This window comes from Pelmatolapia mariae, linkage group LG6 (genome assembly GCF_036321145.2).
Source record: "Pelmatolapia mariae isolate MD_Pm_ZW linkage group LG6, Pm_UMD_F_2, whole genome shotgun sequence".
Lineage (NCBI taxonomy): Eukaryota > Metazoa > Chordata > Actinopteri > Cichliformes > Cichlidae > Pelmatolapia > Pelmatolapia mariae.
In genome coordinates this window covers 42,810,074-42,829,348 of record NC_086232.1, presented here as the reverse complement: position 1 = coordinate 42,829,348, position 19,275 = coordinate 42,810,074, and the positions used below count along the sequence as shown (strand labels likewise).

The window sequence follows — 19,275 nt, the reverse complement described above, 5'->3', positions numbered from 1 at the left end:
TTTCCAAAGCAAACCTGCCGCAAAGCTACCCGGGAGCACATGAGCGATGCCGTTTCTATCAGAGATGGCATCGCTCACTTTAGCCTCACCAAGGCTGTCATGTTGCGAACGGTTCAGAATGGGACGACCCCGCCTCGCACGCCGACACGCTGTCAGAGATAAGCTAGCTCAAGACGTAAACAAAGAGCCGCTCCTGCTGCGCCTTCATCCATCAAAGCTTCACACATTGTTTTACTCTCGCTGCACTTCTTTACACCTCGTGCACATCTGTCATCTTTGTACAAAAGCACAGCTCTGCGATCTCTGCGGAGTCGTCCTGCAGAATAACACGAGGTTACGTAAGAGAGAGGAGCACGCAGCTTTCAGCACGCGACTGCACCACGTTTCATGGCTTAGAGTTTAAAATCAGCGCCACCTTCATAACTGCAAGTGTTTTGAGTGACAGCAAGCGTTTTTGCTTCCTGTTGGCTCAGTGGGACCTCATTCTCCAGTCCAAAGCTACCATGTAATTCAATCCATCACTTGAGGAAAACTGAAAACACTGCAGATATCAGAGGCTCTTTGGAGAGTGTAACGACAGTTTTCCTCCATTCGTCTCTTCCATGTTTTGTATGAACTAAATTAACTGCTGTGCTTCTTTGGGGTGACAGCTAGATTGGCCAACACCTACTGTGAGTCAGCCCGGTCGAGAGGTGTTAGCGGCCTCGAGGCTTTGCAATCAGACTTTATTCTCTCTCGTCCTTCAGGGAAGTCCCACAGAGGGCCCGTCTTGATTAAAGCTCCACAGTGACTGACTCATACAATCTGAGTCCTGCTGGCTTCACAACAGCTGGAATTACTCAGATACTCAACCTCCTTCCCGATGTCAAGTAAAGTCCTGCTGTGTGTGTGTGCGTACGTACGAGAGTGACGGCTAACCCTAGGACCCGGGACATCGGTGTATATTAAACTGCCTTTGTGGCTCGTTGGATTTCAAGCCTGTGGGGACGGCTTCGGTCTGCCCAAAAGATTATCCTGGCAAACCTCCACAATATTGTATTTGCCCCGTTCGAGGCCAGGTGCAGTCAATCACTCGCTACCCCAGGCTTCTAAGTGGAGACGTAACTATATCTGACACCTTTCTCTGCAGCAGAAGCCTAAAATACAGAGATGTTTGTATGCCGCGAAGGCTCCAAACTTTCCCGGCAAAGCAGACTGACGTGAAAAGAAATCACGTCTGTAACAAAGCTGCGTGTGTGTACACGTAGTGGAGTCGCTGTTGGTTTTCCATCATTTTTATGGCCCAGCTTCATGGAAGGTGACAGGTGAAAATCTTAAAATTGCTCTCATCGCGCTCGCGGAGGTGTGAAAGCACTAAATCGGCCCCCCGGACTCTTCATGTGTGGTGTCTCCCCCGTGGTGATTACTGCGGGGCAGACTATCGTATGACACGGTTCCCATTTCAATCGTTCTACATCAAAGTCATCCTAAATGTCACCTGAGGTCATCCTTCACTCCTCCAATCCTGAGCCGACCTCAGAACAGCCTCGAGGTGGTGAACAAATGACAACTCACAGCCCACCAAGGGTGCTCGACACACTGACCTGGACATGTGGTAAAAGAAATGTTTTTCTAACAGTGGGATCAAATTATGACGATTAAGCTTCTCTAAAATCTCACTGGCTGAAAATACAGAAAAGATGTTTTGTATTAACATTAGGTCAGATGACCTCGTTTAATGTGAAAAGATCATTTTTAAGAACAAACTCACATCGCAGTGTTGTGCCAGATTGAACATAAAGTCAGAGTTTTACACTTATGTTATTGAACTGCTCCCAAAGAGAAGCACAGTGGTCTCAGGACAGAGAAGGGGTGTGTCTGCGTGACAGAGGGAAAAAGATCAAATGGAAAACAGGACGATACGCACACTCTGCTCCAATAATTAAAGCAACACTTTCATCAGAGTATAGCATCAAGCTATTGATCTGGTATTTTATGGGTTATGAAGTAGCAGCACGGGCTGTTAATCAGTTTGAGCTGAAGTTCAGTCAGGTTCCCTAGAGGGGCAACAATGACACAGGATGATTTTCCAGGTGGATTTCACGGGCACTTTTCCCCTTCTCATCTTTCCTGACTCTCTTATCACTAGTTTTGCATTTGCCTAGAGTCCATGTGGTGATACCAGGACCCTACAGCTCCTCCGGCATGGCACATCAGCAGCAGGTTTGCGGTGCCCCCCAGTAGAGTCTCAGGAGCATGGAGACAGGAGTCACTCAAGGAGAGCTGGACAGGGTCGTAGAAGGCCCTTAACCCATCAGCAGGAACAGCATCTGCTCCTTTGTGCACAGAGGAACATTATGAGCACTGCCAGAGCTACAAAATGACCTCCAGCAGGCCGCTGGTGTGAATGGCTCTGACCACATGATCAGAAAAAGACTTCATGAAGGTGGCCGAGGGGCCGAAGTCCTCTAGTGGACGCTGTGTTCAACACCTGGCATCGTGAATTGTAATTTACAATAAATACCAGAATTGGCAGCCCTGTGCTTTTCACAGGTGAGAGCAGGTTCACCCTGAGAACATGTGACTGACGGGAAAGAGTCTGCATAAGCCTGCCTGTAACATCATTCAGCATGCCCGGGTTGATGGTCTGTGGAGGCATACAATGTTAACCTACGGGCTAGGCAGGGACGACATTTTTAGACTCATCGTCAGGCCCTACGCCGGTGCAGCAGGCCCTGGGTTTCTCTCGGTGCTCCACAATGCGCGGCCCCATGTGACGAGAGTATGCAGGCAGCTCCTGGAGGATGAAGGAATTTATACCATTGACAGGTCCTCACGCATGCCTCACCTAAATCCAACAGAACTCCTCTGGGACATTATGTTTCAGGCCATCCATCACCACCAGGTAGCACCTCAGACTGTCCAAGAGCCAGTGATGCCCTGGAGCAGATCTGGGATACTGTCCCAGATCCCTGATGATGTCAGGCATGCATGCATGCATGCACACATGTAGCCACTTATTAAGTTTGTCTTTATTTACAGAAATAGAGCAGCTAATATTAATTGTCTGTGGGCTGTAAGAATGGCAGGTGAGAGCACTGAGCTGCAGAGCAACAACCTGGGAGCACCTGAGACAAGACCAGCCTTGCACTTGTTTTACCATTAGTCACAATAAAGCAAAGCACCTGCCTAAGGTAAGTGTTCAATAAAGGAAAAAAGCCCTCCAAATATGAACTGATAGTCAGTAGAGTAAATGCATCCGAGTCATTAAATAAACTGGGTGCCAGTAACTGTGCAGCATAATGAAACAGCTGGAAGAAGAAGCATGTAAAGTGCTATGAAGAAAGGCAGAATGGGTGATTTGGCGAGATACTGGAGGCTTTTCAATGCGTTTGAATTCCTATCACTGTCCCCACTGAATGAACACACAACCACAGGCTGCTGTACGTTATGAAACTGTTGCACTGCATAAACAAGCTGTACAGTAAGAGTTAATCCACCACAGAATTTTAATTCATTCTTTATGTAGCGAGGATTATAGTATTTCCCAAGGAGGCACAGTGAATAATCTCACTCGGTGCTGTTAGAGCCTGACGTGGAGAGAAAATAAATGTTATTGATCTGAGAGGGGACTCTGGCAGGTGCACACAATAGCTGTAGCTTGGTTACAACTGTGAACATCACAAATTAAAATAAAAAGGGGCTTAAAGATAAAATGTACACAACTGCCAGACCAAATTCATCCAAGACAGCGATTAGAGTGGCGAGTACTACAGCTACAACTGTAGCTGCTCCATAAATAAAGCCTCAGATGTGGCCTGTGCAGCAAAAAGGTTCCTGAAACGCACAGAAACGTGATGCACAGAGCTGACACAACTGGCCTTTCACCATCACAAAGATGGTGTCTGGTCTGGGTGATGTATTTCTCTCTCTCAGCCTTTGGTAGTGCCCCCCCCCCTCCCTCTGAACAGGCCCCCGTTTATGAGGGCAGATGTCAGTCTGTAGGCCCCCTGAGACTCACTCTGTAGGCAGCCCTGCACATGGCCTGACAGTAAAAAGACAGTAAGGATGACTTAAGCAGAAGGCTTAAGGGGAGAGGACCCGTTTCTGATTAAAACAGTGCTTGAAGCAGTGTCTTCAAGGGTCAGGCATCTCAGAAAGATGTTCAACAGAGAGTTTAATCACCCTAAAGCTTCGGGTGCTAAGCTCAGCTTGTGGACTTGTGCATTTGATGTGCATGAACCATTTTTTGAATGTTCCTTTAAAATGAAACAACCACTAATAACCATTTTTCCTCCCTGCAAACACCGACTGAGTAGGAAAAATATTGCAAATGGCAACAAGACTTTGAATTATGAACTCTAAGTGTGACTTACAGCAATTATGGTGTAAAAACAGAGAAAACAAAGAACATGGATTCCCCTCATGCTCGGGACACTACACATCCGCTTCTGCCAGCCTGGAGGTGATATTGTAACCAGCACAAATACAATCAAACATGGGACATGTGACCCTTGGTGTATTTTTACAACAGCATCAGCTCTGAAGGGGAAAACAAGAACGAGCACACAAGTGCTCACATCAAAGCCACGGCCATACTATCCTGTGCTATGTACGCAGGCTATGCATGCTAAGCTACGTAGCATAGCTGGATAATGCACAACAGTGTGCCTTTTCTTGCCCCTGCTGCTTTGGTGTAAACATGTGGGCCATATATTTCTGAGGCTGGCCGAGGGCTTTACTGCACACAGCAGCGGGGTGAGTAACCTGTAGACATACAGCTTACAGTACACAAAAGGAGAACTCACGTTTTCAACGGCAGTGATGTTAAAAGTAAAAACCCCAACATGAAAGGTTGTCTTTACACCTGGTGACTTTCTTATCACCTTTTTTCACCTTAGAGGTTTTTCAAAGTGACGAGAAAAGAAGAATAGGTGACGGTGGCTAAGGTAGATACAGGTGTGTCATCCACCAATCAGAAGGTTGGTGGATCTCCATATTGCTCCCAACACATTCATCTTACTGTGTATGACATCTAAAGCAATATGTATTGGTACCATTTACCAATCCTTATCTTGGATGTTGATGCGTGCAGGGCTAAGATGTACAAATTAAAGACTCTGAATTGAAGATTTTTGGTGATCAGCTGTGAAAGAACTTTGCTTCAAGGTTATTCTAGAAGGACAAAAGCAAATTACCCTTCATGAAACGCAGCACTGGGGCTGGATTAAGCTGCCTGTGGGGACCGGTGGACAAAGGGAGCTGGGCGCTCTTATTGAACACCCACCATTTCCCAATTAGTTTGGTAAATCTTGACTAAATAAAGACGGACTAAGGTAAAAGCGTCATGTTTGAATTCTATTAAGTATATTTAAATATTCTGACACAGAGCTCTTCTACATGGCAGGGTGTTAAGCAAAGAAGTGGTTTGACCTTTTATAAACAGTTATTTACTTTGTTATTGGATGATATGCACACCAAGCCCATCAAGACATCTAATTAGCATCAAATATTTGGGGCAAAGGTAACAAAATGTGCCTGATAGCAACTCAAACAACAGTTTAACATAGTATTATTAAACCTATTTCATAAGCAGTGTGAAAAAAGAAAGTTGAGATTTTATGAGTGTTTCTTTGCCAAACCAGTGGCTCCAGACCAATGTTCCCTCTAATTTTTCATGTGTCTGAGCGAACACACAAACTCCCTGAGCGATCTCGTGGACCACTGTGAGCGACATTAGAGGTGTGCACTGTGGTTACCCCAGCGTCAAATCCATCCAAGTTACATGGTTTATTAAAATAATCAAATTACAGCATTTACATTTCTGTTAGACAACTTTTCATTAAGTGCTTTAGCCCACTTACAATGAAAATTAAAAAAAAAAATCTTGTTCATGACCTGTGTAGTATGTTAACACTATTGGAAGGAAAAATAACTTGAACTCCAATTTTGAAAAGACAACTTTTTTTTTTCTTTTTTTTTTTTTTAAATAAAGCTCTGACTTGTATTATGAGTCTGTGGTCTGGAAGAGAGTCCTGTAACTCTGTCTGCAAAATACAGTATATAATGACCAATGTTGGGCAATTAATTATATAGTTATTTCTTCAAGAAAGTAACTGAATTTTGCAAACAACAAAGTGTTTTGCAGCTGTTTACCTAAAAATGCAGCCAAGGTGTTTTTTAAATAAACATTTCAAGCTATTTACAGAACAATCAGCTGTTCTGCATCAAATTTGATGCCACACAAATTATTTGTGCCACTCCAAAAAAATAATTTCTGTCCACTATGAGATAAAGGAGAACAACAGCCTGATACCTGCAGGCCTGACAGCAGGAGATGTATCACTCCTGTAACACCTGTAACATTCAGCAGTCGCCTCATTGTTCTGACACACACAACAAAACTATTGACTACACTACACACTAACTACACACTAACTACACAAGATTTGCGCTAAACGTTGCAAAACTCTCACATCTCAAAACCGCCGTCACTCCTAAAACTCCCTCCCGTTTCTTAACAACTAAATGCCATGTTTTGATTGGTCGACATGGTACATTTTTTCGACCAATGGGAAAGGGTGGGGGCTGTTTTGGTTTCGTCTTTGCTCACAGGCGGAGAGCGCTTTCCTTATAAAACGCCGTTTTTACCGTTTCTTCCCGCAGTAAATATAAACAACGATAGTATTCAGGAAGAAAACCAAACATTGCAGATATTTTTTATTATAACTCTGGTTTTACGTGGCCTATCAACACAATTTAAAAACTGGTATAAAGTCCACACTTTTTCCATAATTGTTCCGTCTGTCCTGCTCACCTCTCCAATGGTTGTACACGTTGTCATTAACGTGGCTTCACTCCACATCAGCCACGCCGCTTTGCTAGCTAAAACACCGGTGTCGGCACATATTTACTTTAATTTCAATTCGGGTTAGAATTTTTTTGTGTGCGCAATGCAGATTTTCTCTGCGCAGAGACCGTGCCAACAGTGCGCAATTGCGCATGTGCGCAGCTTAGAGGGAACATTGCTCCAGACATAACTTGCCGTCACATGCCCTGTTACACTCTAATCTGCATATTCAGTTTAACTCATCGTCTGGTAACTTTGGGTTGGCTGGCATCGCCTCATTCCCTCCACCAATGTTCTTACCTAGCAGCTGCACGCCACGGGTCAGGCCGTAAACATCAATGAGGGCCCAGAGGGGCTCGGCCGTGCGGACCCCGCTGAAGAACAGCATGGGACTGGACTCGTTAATGCGGTAGAAGACTCTCCCTTTCTTGTCCACCCAAAAGGCGATGACGTTGCCCTCGTTGGCAAATTCCTCGGGCAGCGCCTTGGCCCAGAAGCCACTCTGAGACACCAGGTCAGGACAAGCGTACTTGGGAAGGTTGTCTGGGTTTATTCTGGAGGGGTCTTTAGCGGTGAAGCCCAGACGCAGAGCCCCACTCCAGCAGCACTGCTTTTTGGTAATCTACAAAGAAGAAAACTTATTGGTACGTGAAAAATATTCGATTATAAATGTTGCCATAAATAGAGACGTCTGCTTTTTGACACGAGGCTTTAAATCAATAACTGCATCACGTCTATCAAACACAGACAGCGAATTTGAGTTTACATTGGGGGACAAAACATCTTAACTGTCAAGCTAAGATAAAACTAAGAGAACAGTTTTGACAGTTTAAAAGCTCTCAGACACTCGAGAGGAAAAGTGCTCCACTCTGTGAAAAATGTACCTTGAGGCGGACTTGCTCATAGAGCGCAATGGGCCGGTTGCTGAAGGTGATGGCATTGCAGAAACTGGCCTGCCTCTTTACTGTCTTCTGGGCAAGGTCCATGACAATTTGGGACCCCTTGGCATTTGGATGGAATAGAAGTGGGCTGATGGGGAGAGGCCCACCGACACTCCCACAGTGGATAGGCAGGCACCTCTTGGGTTTGTGGTGACATCGATGTGACGTGGACGGGAATGGGCCACCAAGGGAGTCTAAGGCAACGAGAGACAAAAGAGCAGAACAAAGCCATGAATTTCAATGAAAACAAACCAAAAAAATGTCCTAATTAGGAGCAGGAGGTTAGGTTCCAGCAATGTAGTTAGCAGCTGATGTTTGTAATTCAAAATGTTATCACACAAAATGACATCAGATAAGGAAATATCATCTAGGATTTGGTTCTTTGTTGATTATCTGTGAGTAGAAGAGTAATAAGCTAATCAGCAATAATCACACTGGGCCTGCAGGCTGAAAACTTTCAAAAACACATGTCCAAGACAAATGATGCTCTTTAGTTACTCACAAAATGAACTGTTCCCAGACAAACAGCCATTTTGAAATCTAATGGCTGTATTACATGGTCCGCGTTGGGCGTGAGACGCTCTGTTGGACATCTGTGACCACAAATTCTCAGTAGAAGCCGTGTGAAGTATGATGCTGTTTGAACATATTGCATATACATTATTTGACCCAATTAACGCTGACGTTAAGGTATAATTCTTGCAGTCCAATAACCAACCAAACAGGTCAATTGCAAGTTTCTAGCAAGACTAAATATCACATATTGCGCTTGGTCATGCACTTCAACCCAAAACCCGGCAGTTCGATGGCTGCTTTCCGGTGGTGAAGAAGACTTGCAGAGGAAGGCGTGACTGACTTGATAATTAAATGCATGGGCAGCAGAAGTGCCTGAATGGAGTCTGAGTGAGAGGAGTGTGACCGCAGCACTTGAGCAGCTACTAGAAACATGCACTTGAGCAATTTTCACAGATTTTCCACGGCCACTAACCGCCAGATTAGAATGACTAAATTAGTATTCTGCAGCTGAGCTGAGAGGAAGTTTTTAGCTTTGAAGGAGAGAATCCTCAAAATTCGACTGATCTGATACTCAATACGTTGCCATTCTGAGATGCTAAATGCCTTCCAGAAGTTTCTGTATTTGTGTTTAAACATTCCAGTATTTTGTGGTTTTGGGGTATAATCCATCTTCCTGATGTACCCGCTTTCCCTCGGCTTGTCAGGCCCCCGCTTACATCAGTTAGCGATTAGCGTTTTCCTCACAGTTCTCACCTGACCAGCTGTATCTACAAAGACTGCACTTGTATCCTCTCACAGCAATAATTCAAAGCAATACCAACTGTGATTGTAAGATAAGAGATCTATTGAGAGTCCTATTGCAGACTCAAAGCACTACATGTTTCATAGCTGTGTTGCATTATGGACTACTCGAGCTACTGTCAGTAGAGAAATTGGTCTGTCTGTCTCTTCTTTCATAGATTTCTCCGGGTATGATTTGCCGTCTAGAAAGAAATTCCATCTCCTCCGGTCTGAGCGATTGATACATCAGCATAAACATCAGCAAATCCTGATGTTTATGCTGATGTTTCAGTTTTTGCCCCACCAAACTCCAGTCAGCTGTGCTGAAAATGTTTCAACACAGAAATGCCTGGCTGCATATTGATAGGAAAAAGAAACTGTAAACCATCAGTCCACTACATTAAATGTACAGTGTGATTCTGCCTCTATTACAGCGTTTAAATAAGAAAAGAAACTGTGGCAGGTGTCTCATTACAAAAAATGGCTGAAATTATGAACTAAAATTATGATTAACATTCAGTTTTACAGAGGCCTGCCTGATTTGACCAGACCCTGAAACAATGAAAGCCAACTCAAGGGCAGCAGCAGATGTCCTGCAGAGTCCTGATAAGTCCACATATTTAGTCAAAGACAACAGCACGCTTTGTAGAACGTCTTTGTGTTTATCTGTGTTTATCTTGTAATAACACTACAGTTTTACACCCCATGTCTACCATTCAATCTGGCCCCGAACTTAAGAAGACGGCTGAGGCCTTTTGTCTTAGGCAGCGCTACAGAAGAGCGGCTGTTGAATGTGGCGCATGTGGTCCTGGGCAGTTTGAGCTGAATGCATTAGCGGGCTCTAAAGAGGCACAGCTGCTGCAGAGAGAAGGGGCTACGTGTGAATTCATGTTCCTTAGCAACCCGTGGTATCTAAAGGTCTTGATCGGCTCACTCGGCAGCCATCAGTGAGCTTACAACAGATGCCTTTTGTTTATTGAGACACAATAAAGTTATATTTATAGTCTTGCTTGGTTGTGTTTTTCCAGTCAAACAAACAGGAGTACTAGTGAACACAGGAAAAAAAGCATCCATTTCAGCTCTGCAGGTATCTGTGGGTCAGCTGTTACGTTTTGGAAACGGTGAATCCACAACTGCTTTAACTTCTGAGCGAATATCAAGACTACACGGTATCCAAGTATCTCTCCTCTTCGTGGTACTTCTTTCTCTCCAAGGTAACATGCGCAACATTTGTTTAGGCAGCATCATGAAGTCAAGCTCAGCTGTAATCCTGGTAGATCAGCTCATCTCAGTGCCAGCCCACATCAGCTGATGTCTCAGCTGATACACGTCTATACATCCAATTGGCAAATCCCATACAGGCCACAGTATTTAAGCTGCTTCTGCCTGCTGCTGCAGAAAAGAAAACTGTTCAGGTAGGCCAGAGTGTTGTGGTGGTTAACACTGTTGGTTCACAGCAAGAAGGTCCTGGGTTTAAATTCACCACCTGGCCAGAGTATTTCTGTGTGGAGCTTGCACACCCATGTTTGTGGGTTCTTTGCAGGTACTCTGGCTTCCTCCCACAGTCCAAAGACATGCAGTCGGTGGGGTAAGGTTAACTGGTGACCCTAAACTGCCCATAGGTGTGTATGTGAGAGCGAATGGTTGTCTGTCTCTGTGTGCTAGCCCTGCAAGACACTGAAAACCTGTCCAGGGTATATCCCCCCTCCTGCCCTATGGCAGGAGGTTCCCAGCCCCCTGCAATCCTGAAATGAATGAAGCATGGATGGATGCGTGTGTGGGTAACCTATCAACATACTCATATATGTACTTTAATGCAATTCTTAGATTTCCTGTAAGTTCAGGAAACACAGTGATGGCACTGCTTTAAACACAGCAGCAACAATAAATATTGCCTTCACTGTTTGATTTCCTACTCTTTGCCTATAGAAAGTCTTAAGGTGCCTTGCAGCTGGCTAAAAAGTGGTTCTTGTACCAGTTCCACTTGAAAATGCTGAAATGCATGACAACTTACTGCTAGTCCTAATTGATTTGGATACCAGTTACCTGGAGTTCAGATAGCTTCTTTGCAGAAGCCCCACCCCACCCTAAAATTGGCCACTGCACTCAGACTATATGGCTTAAGCTTTGAATTTACTTTTGACCAAATATCGACTATTTCCCCACTTAGTGGGCTTTGTTTAAGGCTTGCTGTTTGTTGAAGCTATCGGAAAAACAAAGCTGCCTCGAGCAGCCCGTCTCAGTCGTCCAATTACCTCAGGAACACAAATCCTGGAGTATGCTCATGTCCTCAGAGCCCGAGATGTGACCCCTCAATGTAAATGACTCCTGTTGACTACAGTCTAACAGCCGCCTCCGCTATACCCGTTCTTGTGCACACAGCTTTATGCTTTTGTTATCAGTGAAGAGGCAGTTTTAACAGCCTCACAGGAGCCATTTTGCCAAAGGTCAAGGATGTCTTATTATGAACAAACAGGGTGAAAAGCTTGTATTCCTCTGCCCAGGAGTGCAGAGGGTTTTTTATCCCACTAATGACAGCACATGTGTGACAGGTCCGATCCCTCGTCACAGTGCACAGACTTGTGTACAGATAATACCCGTCATACTGCAATGAACATCTCTGCGGGCCAGTAACCTCTCATCATTTCATTCAGGTGGATGATAAGAGGTTTTTTTGTTCAACTCAAGCAGTTTCCCATGCTAATCGAATTTTATATGTCCAGAACACTATTCGAATATTTGCTCCGTGTCTAGTGGGTACATCACTTCCTTGTTCTGTGGAACACCTGCAAAAGCTGTTCTTCAAATGAAATGCTCCTGTAAGGTAACAGCTGAGCTGTATTGTACTGCATAACCCCCCCACACTCGCTCCCGCTCACCACAGGTTAATTAAGACACATCATCATTTCTGACTGACCTTCATCAGGTAGTACCCGATGCGTGGGAGGGTTACATTTCCTTGTTTTGGAACCTCGGTCGTTCATTCAGCGGTGCAGAGATTTTGAACCATGCACTGCATAAAATGATGACCAGGCTATACTGCTTCATATGCAAAGGCAACATATTGCATTAGCAGTGTGTGCAGAATCACTTTTCTGCTGTGATACAAACTTTGTGTCCAAAGCCTCTGACCCATCTCCAAGGGGGACTAAAACAAACCTTGACCGGTGTTTGCACATGTCGTTGACCCAGATCTCCACCGATACACCTAATTTTAGCACCATGGAAACACGATGAGGCTGTATCATTCAAAGCACAGGTAGCCCACATACCAACCCACTCTCTGCACTTGTTGCCATGTGAAGTCCAGCTTGAAGCTCATCCTGGGAAACATTAGAGAAAACACAACCTCACACACAGAGTTACTTTTGTGACTTTACGATAGCACATCAAGCCTTTAAGCAATTTGGGAACATGGGAATAACAAACATGCAGACTGGTGTAGGGTGTAACGTCAAATACCAGGTCCTTACAGGTTTACATTTCCACTCAAGCTTATCACAGTTTATTTATGCACCTATTAGAAGTAAATGAGCATTAATGGACTGGTGTACTTTGGATCACTCACCAGAATCATTTGTTAAGAAAACACAAAGCGGACTGTTTAGCTTCAGCTCGTTCTCTCAGGATAACTGCAAACATTACCAACACAGGGCGGATAAATAAAATCCATTTCATCTTTACCAAAACTTCTCCGGTGGAAAACGCTTCTCCTTTGCTTCTTTTCAGATGTTTCTCTCTGTAGATCTGCTGACAGCGTCATTTAAAACACTGCCAACAAGCCTGGAGGGCAATGACAAACAACTTCTTAATGATGTTTACATAGCAGTGTCTGGATGATGCATTTAATCCCACTGACTCATGACAAAATGGCATTTCAGCCTAATGTAACTGCAACAGTGAAATGAATCACACGATAATGGCGACAATTAATCACACGCATTATCATTTAGGCAAGAAGGCTTTACGCGTTACAGTATAGGTATAAGAACAAGCTCACAGCCTGCGCGCTGTCTCTTACAGAGTCACGCAGAGTGTTAGGTTTCCTCTTATTACTCATCTCCAAAGTTGCACACATGTGTGACAGATGCAGGCAGAACATGTGGAACTCAACAGGCACCGCCTGCTACGGTAGCTGTGGCTGCTACTCTACCTGAGGGCAGGTACCAGGAAGTCACTGCATCGCTGGTGGCGACCAAAAGATCAGAAATGTTGTTAAGCAACATCGTGATAGATCTGTTGGTCTAGTGTTGGTGACCCAGTGAGACCGCACAGGTCAGTGTCAGGTGATCCCGTCCAAAAAAACTATTTACTTTGGATTAGCTCAGGTAGGCTTTTTTCCTCCTTTTAACAGCACCTGAGACCGAGCTAACATTTTAGTTTAAAATAATGCTGATTAATCCTTTAGGCTCACCAGGATTACTTCTGCATGCACTGAGCTCACTGCGTCAAACTTTGGCTATACTGCTGACCATTAAACACTGAGCAATGATTACCATCAGTGGTAATCATATTTTCACTTTTGTTAGAGAAAAAAAACTTTTATCTTCATAAAGTCTACAAATAACAACTTGATTGATTCTTATCAAATTAAGAAACAAGTATCAGAAGAAGCTGATAAAACAACAAGTCCAGTTTCCACGGCACACACACCAGGCTGGACTGCTATTTTTCCATGTCTCTTTTATAAGCTGATGTTTTATAAGGTTTAGGCACAAAAACTGCTAGATTCAAGAAAAAACGATCTAGGTTTGGGTGAAATACACCCTTTCCCGACACAAACCACATACTAGAAGTTTAACTTCTTCCATCTAAAAGCTCCTTCTTCATTTTCATCAACAACTCCTGCAAAGATGATGACTTTGACTTTGCTCCCAGGGTCTTTCTCTGAAGGATGTCCACCGAGTCCACCAGCCTACCTTTGACATTGAAAACGACGACCAAGAGAAGCACAGAGGGTTAAAATGTAATGCCAAGGGTTCCCGACGAATGTTCAGGACAAAGTGGGAGAGAGACCTCATTCGAAGGAGTTTGGAAATAATGCCTTTCTGAGAGCTTGCTGCATTATGTCTGAAAGCCCCATAATACTAATCCTGTCAAATATTGCCCGAGTTTTATAGCACCAATCAAAAAATGTTGGTCACTCATAAAGTCCAAGCACATTTCTAACAGCTTACTTGCTTTCCAAGCGGCTCAACAAACTGTAATACAATAATGTAACTCACCACCAGTTCTCCTTTTTAACTGAAATACTGACTGGGCTTCAGTATCAGTTTGGCTTCCTGCAGACTTTTATGCTACAGAGGAACGCCATGTTTTCAACCTTGTGCAAAGGTTAAAAATGACCCCTCCACATTTTACACTCTCTGAAAGAAGACCTTCCCCCTGGCTTTAAGCTAACTTTCTTCTGATTAGCTCCCCTTGCAAACAGAAGTAACAGAAACGGCACACAGCCAGGTCTTCTGTTCTCATGGCCAGCAGTTGGTGCTTTAGACGACCGCATGCTCTTACTGACATCATAAAGAACCAAGTGCCTATTAGAGCACTTCGCTCTCGCTCTGCAGGCCTACTTGTTGTCCCTAGGGTATTTAAAAGTGGAATGGGAGGGAGAGCCTTCAGTTTTCAGGCCCCTCTTCTGTGGAACCAGCTTCCAGTTTGGATTCGGGAGACAGACACTATCTCTACTTTCAAGATTAGGCTTAAAACTTTCCTTTTTGCTAAAGCATATAGTTAGGGCTGGACCAGGTGACCCTGAATCCTCCCTTAGTTATGCTGCAATAGACGTAGGCTGCCGGGGGATTCCCATGATGCATCGAGTTTTTCCTTTCCAGTCACCTTCTCACTCACTATGTGTTAATAGACCTCTCTGCATCGAATCATGTCTGTTATTAATCTCTGTCTCTCTTCCACAGCATGTCTTTATCCTGTCTTCCTTCTCTCACCCCAACCGGTCGCAGCAGATGGCCCCGCCCCTCCCTGAGCCTGGTTCTGCTGGAGGTTTCTTCCTGTTAAAAGGGAGTTTTTCCTTCCCACTGTCGCCAAAGTGCTTGCTCATAGGGGGTCATATGATATGATTGTTGGGTTTTTCTCTGTATTTAATATTGTGCTATCTACTGTACAATATAAAGCGCCTTGAGGCGACTTTTGTTGTGATTTGGCGCTATATAAATAAAACTGAATTGAATTGAATTGAAGGGTTTTAAAAAGGCCTGAAACCAGAGTTTTGAGCTCTTGGGCCACAGGGATTACTTCTACAGTTCAGACTCTTATCTCATTATTTGAAACTTAGCCCATGTTTAATATGTGCAACCACCACTGAAACAGTTTATAACTGGTCCACTTAGAAAGTCAACCTGAAGCAAATAACGACGCTTTTAAATAAGAAAATGTGCATCCAAACTGGTTTCCACTGAAGGAAATAGAAACTGCAACTACTGGACCCCTTGTGATTTGTATAAATGTATAAATAAAACTGAACTGAATTGACAGGACAGGTTTCATAAAATAAATCAATAAAAAAAAAAGAGCGAGCGAACAAAAACTATATGAAATATTCATTCCCCACCGAGTCCACAGTCATGTCTTTATGATGGCCAGCCAGCAGATTGGACAGAAACAAAACGGATTCAATTTGAAATTACATTAATCGGAATAAAGTCGCCCGCAAATGAGAAGCTACAAATTATCATGACATAACTAACTACCAAATGAAATGTGCTCAACAGCCCTGCTCAGAGCTTAACCTGCTGTAGAGCGACGTCTAAATAATTCACACTGGGACGACCTGGTAGTGAAAGGTGAGCCGTGGATACGATGAAGTCTGACTGACGTCATCCACTACGGCCCACTAGTCTTACCACATTCTCTTCACGGAAGGGATTACACAACAGTAATCAATAAATAATAATATCACAAGGCTGCGCACAGCGGAGCACAATGCTGTCCCATGATGCCTCTCTGTTAGAGAAAGAGAGCAGGCTGGTGGAGAGGCGTAATGATATGCAGCGTGTATCGACTGAAGCATGCGAGATGCTATTCAGTACTGACTGGAAGTCATTGTGTGGGCGCTGCCTTGAAGGTGACCTGTCATGAGAGCTGATGCCTTAAGTTAGAGGAAGCAACAACTATGTGTGCGACACTGATGCACGCTCTCAACAATGCCACCTGACCCAGAGACATACGTTCCTGTCACTATACTTGAAGCGTTCTTCCTCGCTCTCCCTCTCCTGCACACAAAAAGAAAAAAAAAAAAAAAACAGAGGCTGCTGGTGCGTTCAATAACCTGAGGCATATCCCGTGACATTACCGAGCCCCAGTCCAATTCGACAAAGTTACGAATCTTTACTTTGTGATATAGCTTCTCCATCGACTTTGCATTTGGATACAGAATCCAATTCAGCTCGAATGCAACCAGACGCTGCGTCGAATCAGCCGCAGACAGTGGCCCACTTTCAGTCAATCGGGAGCACAGAAGTGGAGCTCCCACACACTCGGCAGACTCAATTACGCAACCGACTCAGCAAACGCTGTTTGGATGTGCTCTGGTGCTTCACACCTGAGAACAGCAGCCTGCAGAGATTCAATTTTAGAAAGCATAATCTGTTCCCCAGCAGCTCTCGCTGTGCTCGTGCAAACACGTAAACAGTGAGAGACGCAGAGCAACGATTTTAACTTTCTTTTTTTTTTTAAAAACGGGCACATTTTCCAAAAAGGCTCACATGCAGAAGAAAACATCACTGCAAAGGTTCAGAAATTAATGCCTGCTTTTTCAAATTTAGAAAGAAGCACTTTCTATCAATGGCTGTGGGTTGTCATGGAAACAGTTGTACTTTGAATGGGGGGGGTACCCATAATGCTTCGGCCTTAACTGGCCTGTCATGACTAAGTGTCGGCCTCTGAGGCTGAAAGATGAAGCCATCACAAAGACTCCCACATTAAAATTCTAACTTTAGCTAATTTCCCCCCCTCTCAACAGTTCCACCATTAGAGGAACGCTGACACACACACACAGCTGTAGCTGCGAGCTCTGTTGGGCCTCACAGACACTTCAAAAACTCACTGCCATGCACTTCAGGACCACGTTTGTGCATTTTACAGCATTTTAACTGAGTTATCAGACAAAATGATGGCTTTCTATGTGGTTTTGGTGAGTAAAACTCTATTTTTTATTGTTATTTGTAAGGTGTAACCTGTGTTTGTGTGGATGAAAGCTAGCATTAGCTGCTCCTTCACACGTGGAGACTTCTACCTCCAAAAACCAAGATGGTGGTGGCAAAAGAGCTGAAATGGAGGCCTCGAAACAGGATATCGCAGTGGCTATGATGGCAACCTTTTCTGTACAGTCTGTGATTAAAGCTTAGGTTATGAACACACAGTAAATCACTCCCAGTTATCATATGCTTGCCCTCTGTGCTCACTCAAACACTGCTGTACCTGCAGGTTCTTACTAGCAAGCAATTTGCAGTTTTAACACAACTATGAGGAAGATCGAGGACAACAAACATCATCGTCGCTGTTGGCAAAACAAAGGCAGGCGTGACTGCAGACGAGAAAAAGCAGTTACAGTGAAAAAAGATGACAAAGCTAAAGTGTGCAGTTGAAGGTAAGACCATAAAATACTGAGTGACAGCTTTGGTCTTTATTACAGTTAAATTATTTCAGATGCACTGTGAAAGCAGTTTCTGTGCAGGACTCTGAATAACTGTCAGAACTGCTCCATGTTTGTTTAAAGTGATGAGATCCAGGAATAAAATCACTCAGTATCCTTCTTAAAACATCAGAGAATTCAGTATTTATTGTTAAGAACAGTTTTGATCTGTACAGGCATCTTTGAACAAAAGAAAACTAGACGTAATGTCAAACGAGTTATGAGTAAAGTTCAAACACTGAGTAGTCCCAGAGCCCTGGGACACGAAATCACACGTAAACGCTTTCCATGGGTCCAAACGTTTGCTATGGAAAAGTTCTGTTGAAGAATTTTCTAACATCAACCATGAAGAGGAGACATGTAGAGATACACTGCGAGCTTTATAAGACGTGACTTAGCTCACATTTCTGCAAGAACATCACACACGTGAGCCACGAAACAGCCTTATGTTTACAGCAGAACATTTGTTCGACTTGCATATTTGATAGTAAGAATATTCAGACTCCAAATTCCACGACTATATCTGTAAATTTGGGTTAGGCGTGGTTTTAACCAAAATGTTATGCAAACCTGGTGCATGATAAAGCCTAAAGCAAACAAAAGCCACCCTATCGAAAACAAACCTCTTCCATATGAAAACTGACATGCTGTTTTATTCGTGTTGTTTCTAATTTACAGTTGATTACCATTTTATATATTTTGTTGCCATCAACACACAGAACAATGTTGTAATGCACAAAAGAGCAGCCATGCTCTGAGTCCGTTTTATTAGTAAAACATGTTGAGAGATTTAATTTTGCATTCAAACTTCACACTGAAGAAATGCACAAAACCTTTCATTAAGTGATTTAAAATTCACAAAACTGAATTTTATGGACAAATATAATGACATGCGTTTCCTTTAACAGGCTGTGTTAGTAAAAATAATTCACTCTTTAATAAGTTGGGCCTCTTTGTGAGTCCCAATGACAGCCTTGCTACAGACTAACACCAACACCAGGTAAGACTGCATGCTGACCGCACAACAAGAAAAACCCAGTGTTCTCATTTTCGGAGGTGTTTGACCTTGATCCCAGAGAAAAGGAGCTCTTCCTGCTGTCTTAGCTTGTCCCTCTTTAAGTAATTGGATTAATCTCGGGGCTTTAATTAGAACGATCAGGTGGTCAAAACCAGAAGAGGCTGCAGGATCAGGGACACAGCTTAACCCCCATAGTAACGCATAGGTATATATACACACACAACCAAACACGACACACCATGCTAATAATAATTGTGCAAAGACGAGGAACGAATTCCTCATCACACTGCTGGCACGGCTCACTTCCTCATTTTTTGTTTTGTTTTTTGCTGTTGTAGAAAGGAGGGGGTGTGGGGACGTGGACGAGTGGGTTACTGTCATCTTATTGTTGTTAAAAACTCTGCCTGACACCACACAAGGACTGAAGCTGGCCTACATTCAGAGTATGAACCTATACAGAAGCTCCACTGTTTATTAACAGAACAAAAGATCCCTGGGGTCTCGTGGAGAGAACACTACACCACCAAAACACGTCTTTGAAATT

At 43.7% G+C, this 19,275-nt stretch overlaps 1 protein-coding gene across 2 annotated transcripts in view; it reads right to left on the bottom strand.

The window, feature by feature from the left end:
• Positions 1-19,275, bottom strand: part of neurl1aa (neuralized E3 ubiquitin protein ligase 1Aa) — a 77,149-nt gene that overhangs the window by 24,572 nt on the left and 33,302 nt on the right. For both annotated transcript variants that reach the window (XM_063477029.2, XM_063477030.1), the window contains exons 2-3: positions 7,714-7,964; positions 7,130-7,451 (exon numbers count right to left, since the gene is read on the bottom strand). In XM_063477029.2, the coding sequence (XP_063333099.1) occupies positions 7,130-7,451; positions 7,714-7,964 (573 nt within the window). The remainder of the gene's footprint in view (positions 1-7,129; positions 7,452-7,713; positions 7,965-19,275) is intronic.